This window comes from Echinops telfairi, unplaced genomic scaffold (genome assembly GCF_000313985.2).
Source record: "Echinops telfairi isolate 266 unplaced genomic scaffold, ASM31398v2 ScPeMD7_24;HRSCAF=84, whole genome shotgun sequence".
Lineage (NCBI taxonomy): Eukaryota > Metazoa > Chordata > Mammalia > Afrosoricida > Tenrecidae > Echinops > Echinops telfairi.
Genome location: NW_022103921.1, coordinates 3,915,163 through 3,939,383, shown reverse-complemented (window position 1 = coordinate 3,939,383; position 24,221 = coordinate 3,915,163). Strand labels below are relative to the sequence as shown.

Genomic DNA, 24,221 nt, shown 5'->3' with positions numbered 1-24,221 from the left:
CATCGTCCTCAAGGCCTGGTGGGCCAGGATGTGCTCCACTCTCTCCTCCTCCCCCTTCATCTGCTCCAGCGTGCTTCGATCAGATATGTCCCTCTCTGGGAGGTGCAGATTCAGTGCCATTATTTGAAATAAATTCTTCTGGGAGTAGGGGCATGTGTCCACATAGTAGTTGGGATTGGGCCTGGCCCCTCAGACCTCTCCACTTTGGGGCTGGCCCCTCAGACCTCTTCTCCACTTTGGTTCCCTACTCCATGCCGGCATGTATATTCCTTAAATTTTGAAACATTAAACTTTTTACAGCTTAGAGTATTGCTGAGAATATAGAAGTGAGAACTTAATGAGAAATAAACTAATAAAATCACCTTTGAATAGAATTTGGCAGTAGCTTATAAAATTATGCCTGATGCTTTTGTATTTGTATTACTTGGATACTTGGAGACATGTATAAGAATGTTAAAAGCACCATTATTAAAACAGTAAACCGTATCTGCCTTTGTAACCCCTCTGGATCATTTTAGAACCTCCCAGAGGTTCTAAATGGGCAGTATTTAGAGGACAGTATTGCTCACGTTAGGAAACACTTTAATATATAGTAAGCTAATATTTATTAAATCGTCTTTTCATTGTTTTATAATACTTTGCAGTTAGAGATTATATAAAATATAAGTGGTTTTATTACTAAGTGATTTCGTTGTAAAGTAGATGTCACTTAGAAAAGAGTAAGAAGGCCCCCACGATTAGAGTAACTAATATCAGAGCTTAAAATTTAGAGTTAGCACCCAGAGATTCTAATCCTAATTGTGAGCTTTTTTTTTGGGTCTGAGTATCAGTAAAGAATCTGAATTTCTTTTGTAGTTTTTAGAGACTAGTAAAGTCATGACGGGCATTAGGACCTCTTCTTAAAGGGAACTATCGTTGGTGGTAGAGTTGCCTCACTCAGGTGTCATATTTTACTGTCTAGCCCAATGTTCAGCTGAAGTAGTAGCTAAATGCATTACGTTTTATATATGTTTTATATAAACATAGATGGAAAGGCAAGGGGTATATAATATAAACAAGCTTCTGTTAAAAGCTTTAATATGCCATAGTATATACATTGACAGACAGTTGCCTAATAAGTCTGTTTCCTTTAATACACTCAATAAAAATAATTTCTTGACTGAAAGAAGTCAATAGTACTGTGAAATTTTCAGTGACATTTCTTTACATTAACAATAAAGATTAATTTTGTGAGGATGTGTATACAAATGGCTCTTCTTTTTTTGTTTTTCAGAGTTGGAGGGTTTTCCAGTATATGAATGTTTTATTGATAATGGCAGAACACCCACCGCTACTGGATACAACTCAGATTTTAAGTAGCGATATTTCTCTTCTATCTGCCCCTATTGTAAGTGCAGATGGAACACAACAGGTAAGGAAACTGAGATGTGTATTCCCTTAGGTCTAGTATATATTTATTTTTTTCTGAAGAAGTTTACATTAATGAGGCTATTTCTAAAATCACTTCTAAAATGCCCCAATAATAAATGATCAAATTTCTCATGTGCATATTGAGTTGCCAAGTAGTTTTCGGATAGTAATTCATTCTGTTGTACATAGGGGTCGCTATGAGTTGGAACTGAGGCGATGCCTCTTAATAACAACAGAGTTGTTTTTGTTTTACTGTGGATAAGCAATGGACTAGCCCATGAGGTTTTTTTAAAGTAATTGTGACATATCCTTTAATGATTATTGTAACTCATTACGGAATCATGTTACGGAATAAAGGAACTGCTTTTATAGTAATCGAACTGTAATATTCCAGTGTTCTTGCCCGTTTTCCTTTCTTCACTAGACTCCCCCATCCCTGAAGCAAATACCCATTTCTGAAGATCTAGAAGGTCTCGATTCAGGACTTCAAATGTGGCTCTATGCTTGCACGCTCAGCATCCTTATAATAATCCTAAAGCTTGGAAGCTAATATGTGCTAATCAGTGGGCGTGCTTACTAGGTATTTTAGTATTGTAGGTGGGGAACAAAGACTCAGACATAAATAATAATGAGGAGAAGGAATAATTCATGGTTTACTATTAGCTTACCATGTAGCAAACATTGTTCTAACAACTTCATATACAATGGTTTAATTCAACAGTTCTGTGAGTAAGGTATATATGCCGGCTTCTATTTTGCAAATGAAATAATGAATTTCAGAAATGCTGAATAACTTTCACAAGATAATGTAGTTGCTTGTAGCCTGGTCAAATTTTGTTACTTTATAAATTCAGTTTCTAAATTATGATTTATTTATAAGGCATTACCTTTTTAACTATGGTTTTGAAAAATCAAGAGCAATTAGCTTAGATTCTAAATTTTTCTTTCTTGAAAACATGGCCTAAAGAGTATATCCTGATTTTAATGTTGATATATGCTGAGATTATATTTTTTTACATTAACTTCATTTTTCTTGGTTTTTTGGTGATAGTTTTATCGATAGAAATTCACATACACACTTTCATAGTCACTTTTAATAAGAGTTGTATACACATCATCACAATCAGTTTTAGCGTTCCCTCCCCCTCCAACTTTATTATTTGCTCTTCATTTCCCCTCGCCATCCCTATCCCCATCCCCATCCCCATCCCCATCCCTGGCCCCAATAAGCAATTGCACCAGTGATTCTTTTTATGCATCCACTCCATCTGTGTTTCATAAACTGGGAAGCATAATAGAAACAATAAAAACCACAAAGAAACAAATAAATAATAATAAAATAAAGGTAAAAATAAATATAAAGATTAAGAAAGAAAAGATTGACAGCAATATTAAGTTAAGCCAGAAAGGAAATTTCTGCCGTGAAAAAAGTGAGAAAAATGTAAAACCTATAGCAAATTCAGGTTGTGTCAAGAGAGGGATGCCAATTGATCAGGTATATTATTATATTATAGCTCTATCCACCATAATCAAGTTTGCCATAATCTCTGTCTGATAGCCAAGCTGTTTATGTCCCTCCACTGTGGCCAGAAGGGATCTGTCTGCCTGAGGCTTACTCCTGCTAGGTTCTCTGCAGATGGACTTTGGACTCTAATGTCCTCCATAGCCTTCTACTAGGTGTTCACAACTTAATCTCTGATACTTTTCCCTTCATCGTATTTGGATTTTGTTATTATCATCTTTGGATCACACCAACTGGTGTGCTTCTTCCATGTGAACTTATTTGATGCCTCATTTAGATGGCTGCTTGTCTTCAAGCCTTTAAGACCTCAGACACTACTCCATTTAATAGCCAGACCACCTGCTGTCTTCACCACACTTTGCTGTAGCGCCCTTCTCTTCAGTGATCGCCTCATGGAGGCGAGGATTGAGCAGGGACAGTGTACGAACTAACTGGTCTTGGATTGGGGCTAAAATTAAGGGGGAGTCATCTGCTTGTCAACGGGTTATCAACTTGGTTTACTTTAGCGATAATATAATCATTTTATGAAAAACAAGCAAACCCCTCCCCAAAACAAAAAGAAAAACATTGTCAATCATCAATAATTTATTCCAGTGGCATAGAATGTAAGGTTCTGTTGGGAACAGGAGTTGAGGCGAGTATAGTCTAGCTGCAAACTGCAATCCATGAGTAGTTTTATACAGACTGAATTCTTAAATGATTAAGTGCCGTTTACATTGAGCATGAGGGTTGGTGGTAGGGAAATTTCCCATATCATTCCTTACAAGGGCAGATCTCTGCCTGACCCTTTGAAACCTGTCATATTAATGCAAGGAAGGGATTGAGGTAGAAAATATATGGTAATTCTGTGTGTCCCCTTCATTGGAAGCCCACTGGAGCAGTGGTTGCACCGAAGGTCCAACAACTATTACTTCTACAGTCTTAGAATGGCCGTCCTGTGCTTCCTCTGTCAGGAAATTTCAGTCCTAAGTCCAAGGGCTGCACGTAGTTTTTGAGGTAGGGCTCAGTTCATTCAGATGGACTTCCAGGTCCTCGCTTGACCCTTGGGTGAGGCCCTGTTCCCTGTAAGACCAGCATCTAAGGTGCTCATAATGCTTGGTCCGTAGCATGGTTCACCATGGTTTGGGCAGAAACCTATTCAAAGTGTCTCCCCAAAAACAGAACTGGGTGTATTTTGCCCTTTAGTTCCCTACAATTATTGTTCAGTATCCCTTCCCAGTGTGAGGTTGCGCCTCCACATTTACCCACCCCCATATCCACCGATAGACTTATAAATGCCTTCTCTGAAATGTAGATGATCCCCTCCTTTAGTCTTAATTTGATTTTCCAGTAATATTCTCTCAGGCCTGTGGATGGCCTGTGGATTTGTTACAGCTTTGACTCAGTGTTGTATGGTGTCAAGTGGGTGGTCTTCTCCCTCTCCCCTCCCGAAGGAGTGACCCCAGCTGATGGAAGGTCCCTTCTTTTGCGGTGGTTCTTATGAAGTGAATGTGAGTGCGGTCATGTATGGTTCATGGGTGGTAAACGGACTTTCTACCCCCTTGGGAATTAGACTCTAAGACAACGGCTCTAAACCTGGGGGTCGAACAGCCCTTTCAAGGGGTCACCCGATTCGTAACAGTAGCAAAATTACAGTTTTGAAGTAGCAACAAAAACAACTTTATGGTTGGGGGGGTCACCACAACTTGAAGAACTGTATTAAAGGGTCGTAGCATTAGGAAGGTTGAGAACCACTGCTCTAAGATATGTTTAACTGGTGTTTCTCCTTGTAGCAATGGACTCATATAATATTTGTCCTTTTGTAACTGACTAACTTCACTCAGTATAATGGTTTCCAAGTCCTTCCATGTCATGCGGTGTTCCATACTTTCATCATTTTTTTAGGCATGCGTAGTAGTCCATTTATGTACCATCGTGTTTCTTCATCCATTCTTCCACTATTGAGCACTTGGGCTGCTTCCGGTTTTTTTGCTCTTACGAACTGTGCTGCAGTAAACGTCAGAGAGCATACATCTAACTCGCCCAGTGTCTCTTATTTCTTTGGGGTATATGCCCAATGGTGGTATTGCTAGGTTATATGGGATTTCAATTCCCAGTTGCTTTAAACATCACCATACTGTTTTTCATAGTAGTTATAAATATATTTACACGCCTACCAACAGTTTACACAAGTTCCATTCTCTTCAGAACCTCTCCAGTATTTGTTGTTTTATGTTTGTTTTTTTTTAATTGGGTTAGCATTGAGGATGTAAGGTGGTTTCTCATTGTGGTTTTAATTTGCATCTCCCTGATAACTAGTGATTATGAGAATTTTTTCATGTATTTGCTTTTTCTTTTTTTTTTAGTTCCAAAGATTTTATTTTTATTCCAAGTTGACAAAAAAATCTTTGTGTTTTCATTTATATCACTGTGAATTAATGGCTTCGGGATTTTTTTATTAACAAATCATTTTATTGGGAGCTCTTACAGCTCTTATAACAATCCATACATCAATTGTATCAAACACATTTGTACATGTGTTGCCATCATCATTTTCAAACATTTTTTTTTCTCCTTGGACCCTTGGTAGTAGCTCCTCTTTTTTCCCTCCCCCACCCTCGTGGACACCTGATAAATTATAAATTATTATTATTTTCATATCTTCCACCATTTGCTGTCTCCCTTCATACACATTTTTGTTATTCATTCCTCTCAGTGGGGGGGGGGGTGTTTTTTCATTTTTAATGAACTCTGTATATGCCTTTTTCCCACTTAATTAGGTCATTTGTTATTCTTTTGTTAAAATATTATGTGGATTTTTGTAATTGGAGCCTGGTCTGATGTGGCGTTGATAAAATTTTTTCCCCAGTCTGTGGTCTCTCATTTTACTCTTTTGATGAAGTCTTTTGATGGATATCAGTGATGTAAGTTCAGCATATTCCAGTCATCTGTTTTGTATTCCACCGTGTGTGTTTTCTTCATTACTCTATATATTTATTTTATGTAAAGTATCACATATATTTCTTTATATATACATTATAGTCTTATATATGCCCTGCATTCGGTCCATTACATTTTTTTTCCAGCTTTCTCCTTGATGATCCTGATAGCTCTGGTGTTTATGTTTAGGTCTTTAATCCATCTTGAGTTCGTTTTTGTACATGGGTGATATAAGGAGGTACCCCCCAAAAACAGATTTGCGGTGGGCAGAACTTTGGTCGTATGCATTTTTCCCACTGGATGAGAATCCAGCAACTAGCTCTGAGTTATTGCACCCAGTGGCTTCACCTGGCAAGGTTCTCTCTGGTCACAGTGAATATTTTCATAAAAGCAATGTCGCTTGTATGATGTTGACTAAGAGTAATGATAGGGGACATCTTTGTCCGTTCCTCGTTTTCAATGGAAATGCTTCTAGCTTTTCCCCATTGAGTATGGTATTTGCTGTTGGTTTTTCATGTATGGTTTTTCTTATGTCAAGGAATTTCCCTTCTAGTCCTACTTTGTTGAGTGCTCTGATCAAAAAATGGATGTTGGGTATTGTCGGATGCCTTTTCTACATCAGTTTATATGATAATGGGGTTTTTATTTCTTGCCTTGTTTATGTGTTGGATTATATTGATTATTTTTTGAATGCTGAGCAATCCTCACATCCCTGCAATGAGTTCTACTTGTTCATAGTTAATTATTTTTTAGATATGATGTTGGAGTAATGTTCATGAAAGATTCATCTGTAATTTTCTGTCTTTGTGGTGTTTTTGCCTGGTTTGGGAATCAGTGTCATGCTGGCTTTGTAGAATGAGTTTGGGAGTTTGTTTCTTTTTTGTATGTTCTGGAATAGTGGGTGTAGTATTGGGTCAGATCTTCTCTGAATACTTGGTAGAATTGTCCTATGAAACCATCTGGTCCTGAGCCTTTTTTGGTTGAAAGATTCTTAATGATCTGTTCTATTTCTTCTTTTGGTAAAGGTCTGTTATGCTTTTGCAATGCCTATCTGCATTAATTTGAATGAATGATATATTTTTTGGTATCTGTCCATTTCTTTTTTATTGTTGGATATGTTTGAATAGAGTGTTTCATAGTAGTGATTGGTTGTTCTTTTTATTTCTTTTGGATCTGTTGGAATATCACTCTTTTCATCTCTTTTTCTGGGTATTTGCATCTTTTCTTTTTTTTTTTTAACCTTTGTTAAGTTTTCCAGTAGTTTATTAGTCCATTCAAAGAATCAGCTTCTTATCGTGTTGGTTTTTTCCATATCATTTATTTCTGATCTGACTCGTATTGTGTTTCTTCTTTTATTGGAGGATGTATGCTGCTTTCCTTGCTCAGTTCTTGAGGGTGTTGTGTTAGGATATTGATTTTGGATTTCTCCTCTTTTTTCATGTATGTACTGGTTACTATAAATTGGCCTCTGAATCCTGCTTTTACTGTTCAAATGATATGTGAAATGATATGTTATCATTCTCATTTATTCCAAGGAATTTTTCTCCCTCTCATTTGCTTTATTACCCGGTCATTTTGAATATCATGTTGTTCAATCTCTGTGTGTTTGTATTTCTGTTTCTTTTCACTTAAATGTTGGCTTCTGGTTTATAGCATTGTGGTCTGAGAAGATGAGTTGTAGGATCTCACTTTTTTTGAATTTGTTGAGGCAAGCCTTGTGGCCTATTCTTGAGAATTTTCCAGGTGCGTTGGAAAAGAATCTATACTGTGTTTTTGTTGGATGTAGCACTCTATATGTCTATATAGTTGATTTTGTTGCTTGTGTTGCTGAACTCTTTTTTTGTCTTATTGGGTTGACAGTGGCGTATTGATGGATCCTGTTATTTTTGTCGTGGTGTCTATATCCTTTTTCACTTCTGTGAAGATTTGATTGATGTACTTTTACTGGGTGCATATATGTTTATTATAGTTATAGCTTTTTGGACTATTGTTCCCTTGATAATTATGTATTGTCTTTTCTTGCCTTTTATGTGTTGTTTGCCTTGAAGTCTGTGTTTTTTAGAGATTAATATTGCTATACCTTCTTTCTTTTGGCTACTGTTCGCTTGGTATCTTTTGTCCAGCCTCTGATTTTTAGTCTGTTCATGTCTCTTATCCATTCTGCTACTGTCTTTCTTTATCCATTAACATCCAGGGATATTATTGATATGTATGTATTTTTATTGTCATTTTACTTTGTATTTGTGCATGTTTTATGTGAGTGTGTTATGTGTGTTGTGCTTAATAGTTCTCCTAGTATTACTTTTGTGTGGACCAATATCTTCTGTTGTTTTCTTGGCATCTTGATGTAGTTATTACAGGTAGTAGGGAGGTGAGGTTGTGTGAGGGGAGTTAATTCTTAGTATCTGGGGGAGAGTGTTGGTATAAGTGTCAGGGGGCATCTAAATTCCTGTGTGGAAAGTTTGCAAGAGGCATGAGGAAAAGAAAAAAAAGAGTGTGGGAGGAATCAAGTAGTGCTGTTTGGTGGATTATAAGAAAGGGAATTAAACACACAGAAAATTTTCTTATTTTGCAATGATGGAGGAAAGGCTAATGAAAGTTAAAAGGGAAAATTGAAAAATTTAAGAGTAGTGTCATCTTTTGGTTGTAGAAGGGTGAGAAGGAAAGAGGATTGTCAAGAGAAAAAACGTTATGAAATGAAAGACTACATATTGAAATTGAAGAAAAATCACAAGTGATAAAAAATAGAAAATAAAAGTAAAAACAATAGTACTCCTACTCTCATTTGTTTTTTATTGTCAAATTCAAATCTGTTAAGGTATTTTCCCACAAAATAATAGATACTGTATATACTCGAGTATAAGCCGACCCGAATATCAGCCGAGGCACCTAATTTTACCACAAAGATTGCATTAAAAATGTGCAGAAAAACGGCTTATACATGAGAATATATGTTTAAGGAGCTCTGGGTAATAATTACTCATTGGGCTGCTAACCCAAGGTCAGCCATGTGAAACTACCAGCCACTCCATAGGAGGAATAAAGGCTTTATACTCCTGAGAAGCGTTACAGTCTCAGAAACTCACAGGGACAGTTTTGCCTTGTCCTATAATTGGTGCCAACTTGATTGCACTGAGAGAGAGAGAGAGAGACCGTTTAAGAAATGCTCAGCTGTTAATTGAATGGTTGGTGTTTTTAACTTAAAAACCTGCAGGAGAAAGATGACAGTCTTCTGTAAAGTGTGGAAACTATATAGGCAGCTCTACTCTGTCCTGTAGGGTTGCTGTGAATCAAAATCAAGTAGACAGCAATGGATTTAGGAGTGTTTTGTCTACGACATACAGGCAGTTAGCTATGTGAATCATAACAAATTATGAATGGGATTATGAAAAACGGGAATTCCAGAATACCTGTGCACTTGTGGAATTGATACATGGATCGAGAGGAAGTCATTTAAACAGTGTAAGTGAATACTGTGTGGTTCAAAATTGCCAGTTTTATGAAGGGTATTGTGTATCCTTCCAGTTTACATATTTTATCTCTATGCTGAAGTATGAAGTCTTTATAAGTGGGACTTTAAGAAGAATTTGTCAGAATTGGAGAAATGCTCATTTACATCTTAAGAAATGTAGATACCAACTCTGCTAAAAAAATGAAGACTACTGATGAAGCCCTTATGGATGAAAATTGAAGCTTTCAGTAAGGATTACACTTGAACATGAAGAAAAGTTTACAAAAATCCTCATAGCTAGACATAGCATTATCATAGCGATGAATGAAGAAATCGAAGTTGCTGATGTTGTTCTACTTGGAACAACAATAAGTGTTCATGGAAACAGCAACTAAAAAAATCTAGTGGTATGTATTTCATTGTACACATTTTCTGCAAAAGACCACTTCAGCACTTTGAAAAGCAAAATGATGACTGTTAGAAAGAAACAAATCCAGTCGCACTCATGTATGTGTAAGAAAGAGCTTTATATCAAGAAGTAATCATACATCGAGAAAGCATCCCAGCCTCGTCCAACTCATGTCCTTAAGTCCCTCTTCAGAGTCCGGAAGTCACATGCAACAATGCAGAAGTATCACAGGCCTATCGGTGCAGTGGTGTAGATCCAAGATCAGTGGAAACATGAAGGGCACTGGCAACTCTCAGGGTGGCCAACAGAGCCCCAGCACGTAGGAAGGCGGGGTGGCAGAGCAAGGGAGAGGTTCCCAGAGTCCTCCTTATAAGAAGGATACACTCCCAAGGAGACAGTATCAGGCTGATTGATAGGTTGAATCCCACCCGTACACTTTTATACATCTTTAAGTTGACAAAAACTATCTAACTCCCACAATGACTAAGGTATGTTGACACAAGCTGTAGTCTTTTTTTCAGTCACCCCATAGGTAACTGAAAGGCAGACAATGAAAAAAGGAAGACCTGAAAATTGATGCTTTCAAACTTGTGTTGGTGAAGGTTAATGGCTTTAACATGGGCTGATAGAACAGCAAAGAAACAGACTACTCCTTAAAAATGAGGGGGGAACCCTTGAGCTCACTTGCACTGGACATGTCCCAAGAAAGACCAAGCGCCAGGTTTTATCTGATAAAGGGTGAGGGAAAGTAAGGGAAATCCTCAATTAGATGGATTGACTCAATTGCAGCAACAATACCAATGACTTATAAAGAAGACTTGCGGCTTGGCAACAGTTCTGTTATACATGAGGTCTCCATTTTTACAGAGCAAATTTAATTATAACAAAAGCAAGAGTGGCTTTATTTATTATTGCTAGTGACTAGCTTTATGTTCTTTATACTCTAATGCATTAAACAGTTTGATAATGTACACTAATGTAGTTTCTAGAAAAGGAAGACAACAGATTGAAATATTAAGATCACAATGCCTACCTTGCACCTCTTTTCTTCCACCAAAATGGACACTGTTCTTTTTGAATTTTCTTGAAATTTCACAAGGTGCTTCCACTAACTTATAATAGCAGTAGTGTAAAAGTCAGTAGAGTACAAAGCTGGGAATAGCAAGATCGAACAAGATTAGAAGAATCTTCAGACAGAGTCCATGTATCTAAACATCAGGTTTTAAGAAAAACGCTTAAGGAACTAGAGCAAAACTTTGAATTCCAGCCAGCAGGGTAATTTGATTTGAAGAGAGAAAGGTGGAAAGAGCGCCGGCCTTGCTTGATAGATGTGCACTTGATTCAGATGACCAAAGACTGAAAACTTTTCTGAATATGTCTATAAAATGGAAGTAATATTACTTTTTTCTTATAGTAAGCTATGAGGATGAAATGAGCCTGAAGAAGTGTAGTATTAAATTAAAAATGACGCCAAGGGAGGTGGGGGCCCAGCCTCCACCACTAATACTCTCTACGAGTTCAGTAAGTACAATTGTACGGTTGAGATATATAAGTATTATATTAAAGTCATCAAGAGCATGAGAGATAATACATTCATACATTCAGACATATTACATGGTAGCATTGCTCACCTCCGCCCCGCTTGGTGGTCCTCGTGGGGGGAACCCGGCTGCCAGAGCAGGAGCCGCCTCCCTCGTGGGAGCAGCCCTCTCGCCCAACGCCCTCATGGGAGCAGCCCTCCTTCCTCAGCCGGCCTCTGCCAGCCACCCTCGGCCAACCACCTCTTGGGAGCAGCCTCTCTTGAGAAGCAGCTCTCCTTATTTATTGCTAACCACGCATCATATTACTTTAGGGGGATACATCACAGCATCATGCATCACAGAGAGGGGTAATACAATTCATCCTTGAACAGGTTTGATCATTCTGGTGTCTAATACAATAAAGCAGGCAATTATTATCCTGGGAGACATGCAAGCCCCCTGATAGCAGATAACAACCTACGTCATAGAGAGGGGTTGTAACATAGGCAATACAAGCAATAGGAGGGGGATGACCTAGGGGTAAATGTGCAATAGTAAGAGGAGGGAATAGGGGGGCATGTGTGGCAAGATAGTAACCTAAGCTTAGTCATCTTAGAGTGGTCCCGGGCTTGCCTATAGGCACTGCTTCAAGGGAACAGTAACAGAACGGAATGGGCCCTATTTGGGGTGAGTCAGACTATATAGTCTGGCCGCTATAGATGGCTGATGTTAAGGAGAATAACCTCTGACCTATTTTCGCTGCCTAGTGAACAATTACTCTCAAGCTAAATCTGGCATATATTTTGGGGAGACAACTTAAGAGAAATCCTTCTGTTCCCCACAAAGAAGTCCCTGATTGATGCAAACAGTTAAGCACAACTATTAGCTGAAAGATTACTGTTTAAACTCAGAGGCACCACAGACTATAGACCTAGTGATGTATCCCTGAAGGAAGCAGCCATAGACTCTGTGGAGCAGTGGTATTCTGCACACATGGAATTGTCATGAGTTGGAGTTGACTTGAAGGCCGTGCACAACAATACCAAATGTTCCTGTGGAAGTATTTGTGTAGACATTTGTTTCCAGCTCATGAAAGTAGATAACTAGGAGTACAGTTATTGCAATGTATATAACAAGTATTTTTAACTTTGTATGAAATTGTCAAACTGTTTTCCCAAGTAGCCAGACCATTTTGCATTCTCATCAGCAAGGAGTGAGCATCCAACCCTGTTGCTTCACATCCTCACCATTTTCTAGTTTCTTGAGGTAGGATAGATGACTGAATTTCTATCTCTTTTCCCTAATATGTGCATTCAATGAAATAAAACTCCTTGTGACCATTACTTTTGCAGCCTCTCACAAAGTTTAATAAACTATATTCAACATTTTGTTACTGATTTCTGTTTTAATTCTATTGCGGTATGAAAAAATCGTGTACTATATATACTCAAGTATAAGCCGACCTGAATATCAGCCAAGGCACATAATTTTTCCACAAAAACTACATTAAAATGTGCTGAAAAACTTGATATACACATGTATATATGGTAATTGTTCTTAGATCAGGGTTTACAATTAAGTGTGAGCTAAAATCCATGTATGTAAGGAATATATATCTATCTTCCACCTTAGTGGAAAAACTATCAGATTTTTAAGAGATAATATATGTCATCACCATGGGACTTTCGGTAATTTTAACAATAGTGGCATTAATCTAACCAGGGGTTGGCAAACTTGAGATGGAAGAGCCAATCCTGTCCCTGACAACAATTTAAAAGTTATTCGAGATCCATAAATATGTATTTACAAACAAATGAAATCATCACTATCTGTATAATATCCTTTAAAACTTTTCAGTTTTACTTCAAAGCCACATGCATGTACCAAAACAGCCACATATGGCTTGCAAGCCACAGTTTTCCAACACCTGATCTAGCCAATGGCATAGAATTTACAATTACAATGCTATTGAGATAATGGAAATATTAATATAGGAAAGCTTTCTAGACTAAATACATGGAATGGTTCACTAATACATATTAAAAACCTTAAGTGACTGAATCATTTTTAAGGAAATAGGGTTAAACACAAGGCAAAAGTTTCACTAATGCTCATTTACTATGGCAAAACTATTTGCAGAATTTGCAGAATTAAGACATGTCACAATGTCTTTCTCAGAACAAACGAAAATGAAAAATATATGGTGGTCTTAAGTTGACTAGTACTGGGCAACCTCGAGCAAGAGATTTGAACTGATCTTCCAAATCCACAACCTTGGGATCACCTTCTCACACTAGGACATTTTACCTTTAAGTCCAAAGGCGTGTGTGTATTAGTTCCTTTAATCTGCAACCGCTGCCATTAAGGTGAAGTCTCGTTCACTTAGTGGATTTTCTGAATCCTCTCTGATGATTCTTATCTCTCTGGTGTGGCCTATGAAGAATGCTATGCTATACACCTTGAAAAGAAAAATATATAGTGACCTGATTTGTTATGGGTCTGTTAAGATTTCATATGTTAGCCTGTGATAATTTGGGTCAATTGTGTGTGTCTGTAAATGTGTACATTTCTTCCGGGCTTTCAAACTTGTTGGAGTCTAGTCTTTCATAGCAGTGTGTTATTTTTATTCATTTGGATCTGTTTTTGATGTCACTCTTTTCATCTCTAATTCTAGATGCTTGCATCTTCTCTTTATTTTCCTTTGTTTGCCAGTTGTTTGCCAATTTTGTCAAACCGTTCAAAGAACCCATGTCTTTTGTCTTCTTGATTTTTCCCCATTGTTTTCCCGTTAACCATTTCATTGAATCTGCTCTGCACTGAGCAGTCAGTGGGGTCTGCTGTCTGCACAGGTCACTAAGGATGTAGAGGTTGGTGCTGCAGCTGGCGTGGAAAGAGTGCTCTGCAGTGGCATTAATGAGTGCTTACAGTGTGTCTGTGCAAGGGTGGGAAGGTGCACCCAAGCAAAGAAGGGGAGGCACAAGAGCAATGGGACTCTCAGTGGGTAAGCCCACAAAAGCTGTCAGTAGCAGCCAGCAGAAGTTGCCAAATTCTATGTGCATGGCTATGCGTCTTCCTCTTTGTCCATTTCCACAGAATCTGACCTAAGAGAACTTTGTTTACTTAGCCTTGAAGTTGGTTCTTCAGGTGCTAGTGACCAAATTATCTTTCCTTGCTGGATTTCCCTTTTGGTCTTCCTGAAATTACTGACTATCGTACATCTTACATTTTTATTTCTTATGTGGGTCATTACTTTCTTACTTTCACTCCAGTCTTTATGGTCCTGGCTGGCATAGTGGTTACAGGGTGAACTGCTAACTCCAAGATCAGCAGTTTACAACCACCAGCCATGCCTTGAGGGAAAGATGAGGCCTTCTACTCCCGTGAACAGTTAAAGCCCCGCCCTATAGGGTGGCTATGAGTTGGCATCAACTCAGTGGCAGTGAATTTGTTTTGTTTTTCATTTCCTACAATTTATACATATTTACCTTCCAAAAGGGTTAACTTTTGGATACTATTGTTCAAGTCCCAGGAAAAAAAGTTGTTTGCCAAGCTCTTTATCATAATCGTCTCCAATTAATTAATTAATTAATGCATTGTTTTTTAAAAGAAAGGGGAAACATGGCTGAGTTGTTAGGGTTACTCTTAATCCCTTTTTGGATAAAATTTTTGGAGCAGTGGAAAGATTGTAGCAGCCTAAATTTCAGACCCCTGTCTGATACAAGGGAATCATTGAAAATGCCTCCAGGAGAAACGGACAAAAAAACCATCGGTTCTGGTCCACTCTGTCAGGATGCTGCCTAGGTAGTAAGTAGCCACTCTCCCTTTTCCCCCTGCTAATCAGCTTCACACCCTCACTGTAATTGGGGAGAGGCTGAGTGGGAACTTGGCTGAGGATATACAGGCCTCTGAGCCCTGGGATTAGTATGGTCCTAGTTTCTTACTGTACATCTACTGAATTGGAGAGATTTGGGTAGGCTGTAAATTGGCTCCCACCTTCTAGGTGGACCTCTTAGGGTTTGGATTGTGGCAGTTTTCCTGGAGTATCAGGGGGACTGACTGTCTCTGAATGGGTGCAGAGGGCCCTGGATTAGGGGAAACAGTCCGTAGTGGGTAAGCATTTTCTCTAGGGCCCAGGAGTCTAAGTACTAGCATGTGCCTGCCACAGGGCTATGCCCAAATAGTAATTGGGCTCAACACCTGTAGGGCCCTGCAACAGCTGTTTTTGATGGATGCTTTAATTAGTCGCTTCTCTCCTCTCAATTTGTGGGTTTGATCAACAATTGCTAGGTACCCTCTAGCAACTTGGGAACTAGCCTCAAGACCATGATTTTGAAGGAGCCATTTTTTAACCATGTAGTGACTCCTGCCCCTGTTAAGGATATGCTTCGTAATCAATTGGCCAACCTTGAGCACCCAGGATCTGCAGCAGCTGTGTGAGAAAAACTCTTCACTTAGAGTTAAACAAAAAGCAAATTCTTGGAGATAGCAATTGATTTCTTACTCTTTCTTACTCTTGTGGAAACAGGAGCATAAGTAACTACACCACACAGAGATGTGGATCTGGAGGGACTCCTAGAGGAGGAGATTACAACTGGAGGAAAAATTAGATAGAGAAAAAGCACATACCCAAACTAAAGAATGCAAATGTGCCTTTAAAGAACATGCCAACAGTGGTGATGGCGGAAGGGTAGGGGGAAGATGGGGAGAGGAAGGGAGAAAGGGGAACCTATCACAATGATCAACATAACCATAAACCCCTCTACAGGGCGAAGAACAACAGAAAACATGGGGGAAGGGAGACCGGTAGACCGGTCAGTGTGAGAGATGAAAATAATAACAACATACAATCTATCGGGGGATTATGGGATGGGGAGAAAAAAAAAGCTGAGTGCTCAATAGAAAGTAAATGCCTAAAAGAGAATGAGGGCAACATAGGTACAAACATGCCTGATTCAATTGATATATGGCTTGTGATAAGAGTTGTATGAGCCCCCAATAAAATGATTTTAAAAGAAAACTAGAAATGATACAACACCTTCAAACAAATACAAAAAGCAAACACCAAAATAGTAGAACCCAGTAACAGTGAAAGAACAAAACAGCAAGATATAAACATTGGAATAAAGAATTAGCAATCTGGAAAAATAATCCCCCCAGACTAAAATACAAGTTGACCTGGTTATAAAAATGACCAAAAAATAAAACCTTGAAGATAATTTAAGAATAATGTAGGGCACCATTAAAAGGAACAATATACACCTGATAAATGTCCCAAAATAGAATGGAAAAATGAAAACTGAGACAACAGTTGATGAAATTGTAAGAAAGAAATTGCCTAACATGTCAGAACATAAAATAGCTATGCATGAAGTCCATTGGATGCCAAACAGAATTGACCCTAAAAGGAAATCACCTCAATATATAGTAATCAAATGCTCTAATATTAATGCTACGGAAACAGTCCTGAAAGCGGCATTGCCAACTAGAAGGGTTGCATACAAAGGCCAGGCATCAGGATAAGTTCAGAGTTTTCCACCAAAACCATTCGGCATGAAGGCAATGGAAGAAATACTCAAAATTATGGGGAAAATCATTACCAATCAAGAATCCTATATTCAGCAAAATTATCCATCAAATATGAGGAAGAACTTTACAGACAGGAAAAAACTAAAGGCGTATATGAAACTTACACGACCACCTTTACAAAAAATATTTTAAAAGGAATTCTATAGAAATAAAATCTATAACAACAGCTAGCAAATTAAAAATATTAGAATAAGAATTACTATGGAGAAAGCATTCTACTGAAGCAGTACACAAAGTGAAGTAGAACTAAATAAATGAAAATGAACTGCGGACAATATTCCGATAGGAAGATAAAAATAAATAAGAGCAGAGGGAGCAGAGCTAACAATTAGTACCTAAATGTTGAAAATATATAACTGTTCACAAAATACAACAAACTACTTTGAAATTGGAAAGAAAACCACACACAAAAAACGCAAAATACCTACAAAGAAAAAAATTAAAACTTCATCAAAACAAGATATAAACTATATAAGCAAGAGACATAGTGCATATTTTAAAAAGCAAAGTGAATAACGACCACCAAAAATTGAACACAACACGAAAAATTATGCGAACTAAAACTGGTAACGCCATGAAAAATATTTAACAAATTGACCAGAAAAATATATTTAACAAAAGACCAAAAATAAATCATAGCATTGTGAATGAGGGGGAGTGGGGACCCAGGGCCCATCTGGGGGAAATTGGGCATCCCCTGGCAGAAGGGCTGCGGGGAGGAGACGAGCCAGTCAGAGTGCAGTGTAGCAACAATGAAATATACAGTTTTCCTCTACTTCTGAAATGCTTTCCCCCCTGCCCACTATCATGTTCCCAATTTTACCCTATATATCTGGCTGGACCGGAGGATGTACACTGGCACAGATAGGAACTGGAAATACAGGGAATCCAGGACAGATGAACCCTTCAGGACCAGTGGTGAGGGTGGCTATCGGAGGGTGGAGGGAAGGTGAGGGAGAAAGGGGGAACAATGACAAGGTCTACATATAACCTCTTCTCTGGGGGACGGAGAGCAGAGAAGTGGGTGAGGGAGATGTCGGATGGTATAAGATATGATATAATAATTCATAAATTTTCAGGTGCAGGGGGGAGTGGGGAGGGAGGGGGTAAAATGAGCTGATACCAAGGGCTCAAGTAGAAAGCAGGTGTTTTGAGAATGATGATGGCAACATATGTGCGAATGTGCTGGACACAAATGATGTATGTACGGATTGTGAAGAGTTGTATGAGTCCCTAATAAAATGATTATTAAAAAATGACATCAACAAAACCATATTTATCAACAACATTAAATGTAAATGGACTGAATTTACCAGTTAAAACTAACAGAATGGATAACAAACCATGAACCTTTAATATGCTTCTTATAATAAACCCAACTTAGCTATAACGATAAATACAGACTTAAATTCAAAGGATAGGAACTATATGAAACTAGCAGCAGTCAAAAGAAAGTTGGAGCAGCAATATTAACCTCAGACAAAAAGACATCAAAGTTAATCACATAATGAGAGGCATAGAAGGTCACTATATAGTTCTGAAAGGCTTTATTGAAGAAGACACTATAACCATAATTAATATATATACCAAATGGAAGACCGTGTAAATACATTAATCAAATTCTTTAAAGAAATTAGGAGAAAATTGATCATAATATGACATTATTAGAAGCTTTCAATATATCATTTTCAACTAAAAGTTGATCAACTATATAGAAAATCAACAAGGCTACAAAAATGTTAACAATTTTATTATGTATATATTGTATGTGTGTATGCATATGTATGTATGTATCTATACACACACACACACTATACAAAACACTTCGCCTAAGAAAAATTCATTTTACTTCCTTTGGTGCCCATGCATGGTATTCTAGAATAGACCCTATATTAGGTCATAAAGCAACCATCAATAAAATTTTAAAACACTGAGATAATATAAACCATCTTTTCTGATCATAACACTGTAAAATTAGAAATCAACCATAGAATGATTAAATCCCAAAAAACAAATATATAGAAATTGAGTAAGACTTTACTAAACAACCATTGGGTAATTGAAGAAATAAAGAGCACAATCAAAAGATTCCTTGAAATAAGTGAAAATAAAAATACAGCATATCAGAATCTTTGGGTGATGACAGAAGCAGTACTCAGAAGGCAGTTTATAGCAATATCTTCACATATCACTAAGGCAGAAAGAATTTCAAAGAACACCTTAACACATCAGCTACAGCAATTGGAAAAAATGCAGCAAAACAATCCATACTAGATGATGATGCTAGAAGAATGATATTAGATGAAAAAAATTAAGGCAGAAATAAATGAATCAAAAAAATGTTAAACTATTGAAAAATCAATAAGACAAGAAGTTGGTTTTTTGAAAGATTAACAAAATTGATAAATGACTGGCAAACCAGAAAGGAAAAGAATGAGAAAAAAACAGGAAATGAAACCGATGATATTACAATATAACCAAATGAGATAAAAATATCACATGGTATAATGAAAAATTCTATTCTAATTTGAAAATCTAGAAGAGCTGGATTAATTTCTAGAATGTGATATTTACCTAATTCCCACAGAATGATGTACAAAATCTGTCATTAAAAATCTCAACAACAAAAAATCTCTCATTGTCAAAAAGTCCAGGTCCAGATGATTTTACTGGGGAATTGTATCAAATATTTAGAGAAGACTTATTATCAATTTTACAGTAATTATTCCACAATACACAAATGGACAGTAATACTACCAAACTCATTTTATGTAGCAGCAAGAACTCTGATAACTAAACCAGGCAAAGACTTCACCAGAATTGGAATGAATGTAGATGCCAAGATCTCAATAAATACATTTGCCAGCAGACGTCAACTAAGCATTAAGAAAAAACCACATCACGCTTAGATGGGATTCATACCAAATATGCAAGAATTGTTTCTTTAGAAAACAGCCAATGAAATTAATCACAAACAAAAAAGGAGAACCATATGATTATATCAATTGATGTAGAAAAGGCATTTGATGAAATTTAGCATCTATTCCTTAGAAAAACACTCAACAAAATAGATATAGAAGGGACATTTCTCAGCACAAAATAAAGGTATCCATGTAAGCACAGGAGAGAAAAAACTATTTGCAGACCACATAATCCTATCTATGGAAAACCCCAAGATTCAATTAAACAATTGCTCAATCTAATTGAAAAATTTGGCAGTGTTGCTGGCTATATGATCAACATACAGAGTATATTAAGGAATAACTATAAAAAGGTAAACTATTTAGGAATAAATCTTACCAGAGAACAAAATACAGTAGAAGCCCAGTACTCGACCGCATCAGGACTGGACATAATTGGATTTCAACGTGTAATGTCAAGAAAATTTTACATTGGAGCTCCAGAAAACATTGGAATCCACCCTGATGGCACGTGATTTTTGTAAACCAAAGCAGTTCTTGTTTCAGTCACTCATTTAGTTGGCGTTGTTAATACACGTTGTTGAAACCTTTTGTGACTGTGTTGCAAACATTTTGCTATAATTTTCTTAGTTTTTGTGGCATTTTGTACTGTTTTTAAAAAGAATCATCATTATAAGGAACTGGTTAACTGTGTTATTGATATTGTTGATGATAATTTAGTAAACCCTTTTAGAAAACAGTTAAGGAAATGCCAACAGCAGACCACATTAGACAGATTTTTGGGGGGGAGAAAGCCAGCCAGGTCTTAGTGGGAAAAAGGCAAAGAAGGGAAAAAACTCCTGAAAAGCAGCTACCAGTTGATTTTCTAGAAGGGGATTCCCCTTCGAAACAATGACTCTGTCCATCCCTCCTCTCCACATCCGTGTCCACAGATCCAGATCCTCATCACTCTCAAGGTATGTACCATACTGTAATTGCTAAAAAATTGTTTAATGTTGTGTTTCTTATTTAAATTATATTATTTCACTCCGAACTTATTTACTTTGAAATTTCTGTGCAATGTGTGGTATGAAAAGGCAAGTTTAGGGTAAAAACTTGGTGGTTGAGAATGGATTAATCCATTTTTAGTTATTTCTTATGGGAAAAATTGATGTAAAACTCGACTGCCTCCCATCTGGATGCTCCTTCTAGAACAGGTTAGTGTCGAGGTCTGGGGTTCTATTGTATTCATACAAAGAAAACTACAAAATAGTCCTTTAAGAAACCGAAAGGAGCTTAGACAAATGGAACAAGTTACCATGTTCTTGGATAGGCGGGCTAAATATTATGAAAATGTCAATATCACTAAAATCGCTAAAATCCAATCCAACCAGAATTATTAATAGAAATGAGAAAACTACCAACTTTACATAGAGCAAAGAAACCTAGGATAAATAAAATACTATTAAAAAATAAAAGCAAAGTAGGAGGCCTTTCACTCCCAGGCCTTAAAACTTACTCTATAGCCAAAGTAATGAAAACAGCCTGATATGAAGACCAGTGGATTAGAATTAAAAACCCAGAAACACAACCAAGTACATAAAGCTATCCAACATTTGATAAAGAAGTAAAACACATTAAATGGGCAAGGGATCATCTTTTCAACAAATGGCGCTGGAAAAACTGGATCTTCACTTGTAAAAGAATGAAACAAAACCCATACCTCACCCCATTACAGTAACAAAAGCAAGATGGATCGAAGACCTACATATAAATCACAAATTTATTAAGACCATTAATGGAACAATAGGGAAAAACCTAAGGACCCGAATACAAGGCATAAACATACTCCCAAATATAAAGAAAAATATCCACATTATAGAAGACAAAATAAAGAACTGGAACCTACTTAAAATAGGACCTTTATGTCAACAAAAGGCTTCATGAAAAGTCAACGGAGAATCCACAGACTGGGAACATTTTTTTATTAATAATTCATCAGATAAAGGGGTAATCTCCAAAAGTCTATAAAAAACTACAGCATCTTAATAAGAAAAATTCAAATAATCTAATAAAAAATGGGCACAGGCATAATAGCTAATTTACCAAAGACAACATACAGATGGCTGACAACCACAGGAAGAAATGTTTGAAGTTATTATCAATAAGATAATTACAAATTAAAACAAAAATGAGATTATCACCTCACACAGATACTTTTGTCCAAGTTCAATAAAACAAAAAACAGATACTGGAGAGGATTTGTAGAGATAATAACACTTTTATTTTGGGGTTAGCGTTGTAGAATTGTACAACCCTTAAGGGACCCAGTACGACACTTCCTTAACAAGTGCCAATACAAGGACCTTAGGATTCTGCAATTTCTCTAATGGGTATACACCCTAAAGAAATGAAGAGTATAACCCAGGCAGACATGTGTGCACCTGTGTTTATTGCAGCAACTTCCACAATAGAAATAACCAAAACGCCAAATACAGAGGAATGCATCAACAAGCCCTGGTAGATCCATACTGTGGAACTTTGTGTATCAATAAAAAAAATGATAATTCTTTTAAACACCGTAAGACATGGACCGAACTAGAAAGCATTATGGTTAGGAATTCTAGTCAATCTTACCAAGGTAAATATTTAATGTCACCATAGTTATTTAGAAAAACAAAGAAGCAAAATGGTTTCTAGATCCACCGATAAGACTGATGCCTATGTGGACAGCAGGGTGGGGTCAGGAAGAGGAGAGGGATGGAAGGGAGGGACAAAGGCGGAAGGGTTTAAAAGGATATTGTCATTGATTTTGTCTCTTAGGCTGTGTTAAAGATGTGTGTGTGTGTGTGTGTGTGTGTGTGTGTGTGTGTGTGTATAATGTTTCCTTAAAAACAAAATCTCTCCAGATTCCTTATCCCTCAAATCTAAGTAGAGGTTTGAGTGTCCTTAAAAAATTAACAAGAGTGAAAATAAAATTGAAATAGACTTGGAGTCCTTAGTTGAAATAAACTTTGGACTCTCTATATAGATAATTTTTATAATATATATCTAATTTTATTGTATACTGTATATCATTTTATAGTGAATCTATATATTTTAAATATTTAAATTATGAGCCATATATAGAAAAAAGTTTATAAACAAGCATGTAGTATATAATTATATACAAGTATATAATTTTGAAGCCAAATATTTTAAGAACGACCCACATGAAAAGATAGAACATTGTCAATGTGCTTAAAAATGCCCATTGTATTCTTCCATATCATAACACTTTCTCTCAGTATAAGTTAGCACTGTACAAAATTTGGTAATTTTTTTCTGACTTCCTTAACATTTTATCTATGCATAAGTCACAAAGCAATAATACTTTAGTATTGTCTATTCTTGATTTTTACATAAGTTAAATTAGTATAATATATTCATGTATATATTCCATTCTTGATAGTCACTTCAGTGATTTCTAGTTTTGGGTTCTTACGAACCTAACTCATTTGTTAGGTTGTTGTACAAAGATGGCTTGCATGTTGCTGTTGTACTGGACACTATGCCACGGGTATTTCAAATACTCGCAGGGTCACCATGGGGAGCAGGTTTCAACAGACTTTTCACACTTAATAACTGACTAGGAAGAAAGTGTAGGCTGTCAATTTCTAAGAATTTTTTTACCCACTAAAACCCTAGAATATTATAACATATAATGCTGGAAAATGAGCCCCTCACGTGGGAAAGCAATCAAAATATGACCGCTGAAGACCCACCTCTTGGAATCAGCCTTCATGATAAGAATAGAGCAACACTTAAGGAACTTTGGTTTCCTCTTGGTGCCTACCTCAAAATGAGAATAATCAGGCGATGTCATTAGTAATCCAAACGTGATACACAAAATACGAATCTAGGAAAATTGGAGATCATAAAAAAACTCATTTCCTTGTCAAGGTATTGCGGCAACCATTGTTGGATGATCTTCAACAAAATTTTACTTGCATGTACTATTAATCATATTGTTCTGTAATTTGTGCATTCTAATTGGTCATTTTTCTTTGGAATGGGTAGAAATATGGATCTCTTCCAGTCAGTCGGCCAAGTAGCTGTCTTCCAATTTTCCTGGCAGAGAAGAGTGAGTGCTTCCAGTGCTTCGTCAGCGTGTAGAAACGTTTGTTGGTATTCCATCATTTCCTTAGTCTTGTTTTTGACATTCTTTCAGTGCAGTTTGAACTTCTTCCTTCCGCGCTGCTGGTTCTTTTCTCATATGCTGCCTCCTGAAATGTCAACTAGTTCTTGCTGGTATAGTGACTGTGTATGCTTTCCATCTTTTTTGGATGCTCTCTGTCTCATTGAATATTTTGCCCATGAAATCTTTCAGTATTTCAACCTGAGGCTTGACGTTTTTTTTTTGTTTGTTTGTTTTTAACATTTTATTAGGGGCTCATACAACTGTTATCCCAATCCATACACACATCTATTGTGTAAAGCGCATTTGTACATCGTTTCTCAAAAC

The 24,221-nt window shown here is 37.0% G+C and overlaps 1 protein-coding gene across 1 annotated transcript in view; it reads left to right on the top strand.

Annotated features, from left to right (window-relative positions):
* Positions 1–24,221, top strand: part of FNDC3A (fibronectin type III domain containing 3A) — a 223,333-nt gene that overhangs the window by 29,430 nt on the left and 169,682 nt on the right. The window contains exon 2 of the mRNA XM_004714055.3: positions 1,274–1,411. Within this exon, the coding sequence (XP_004714112.1) occupies positions 1,295–1,411 (117 nt within the window). The 5' untranslated portion in view covers positions 1,274–1,294. The remainder of the gene's footprint in view (positions 1–1,273; positions 1,412–24,221) is intronic.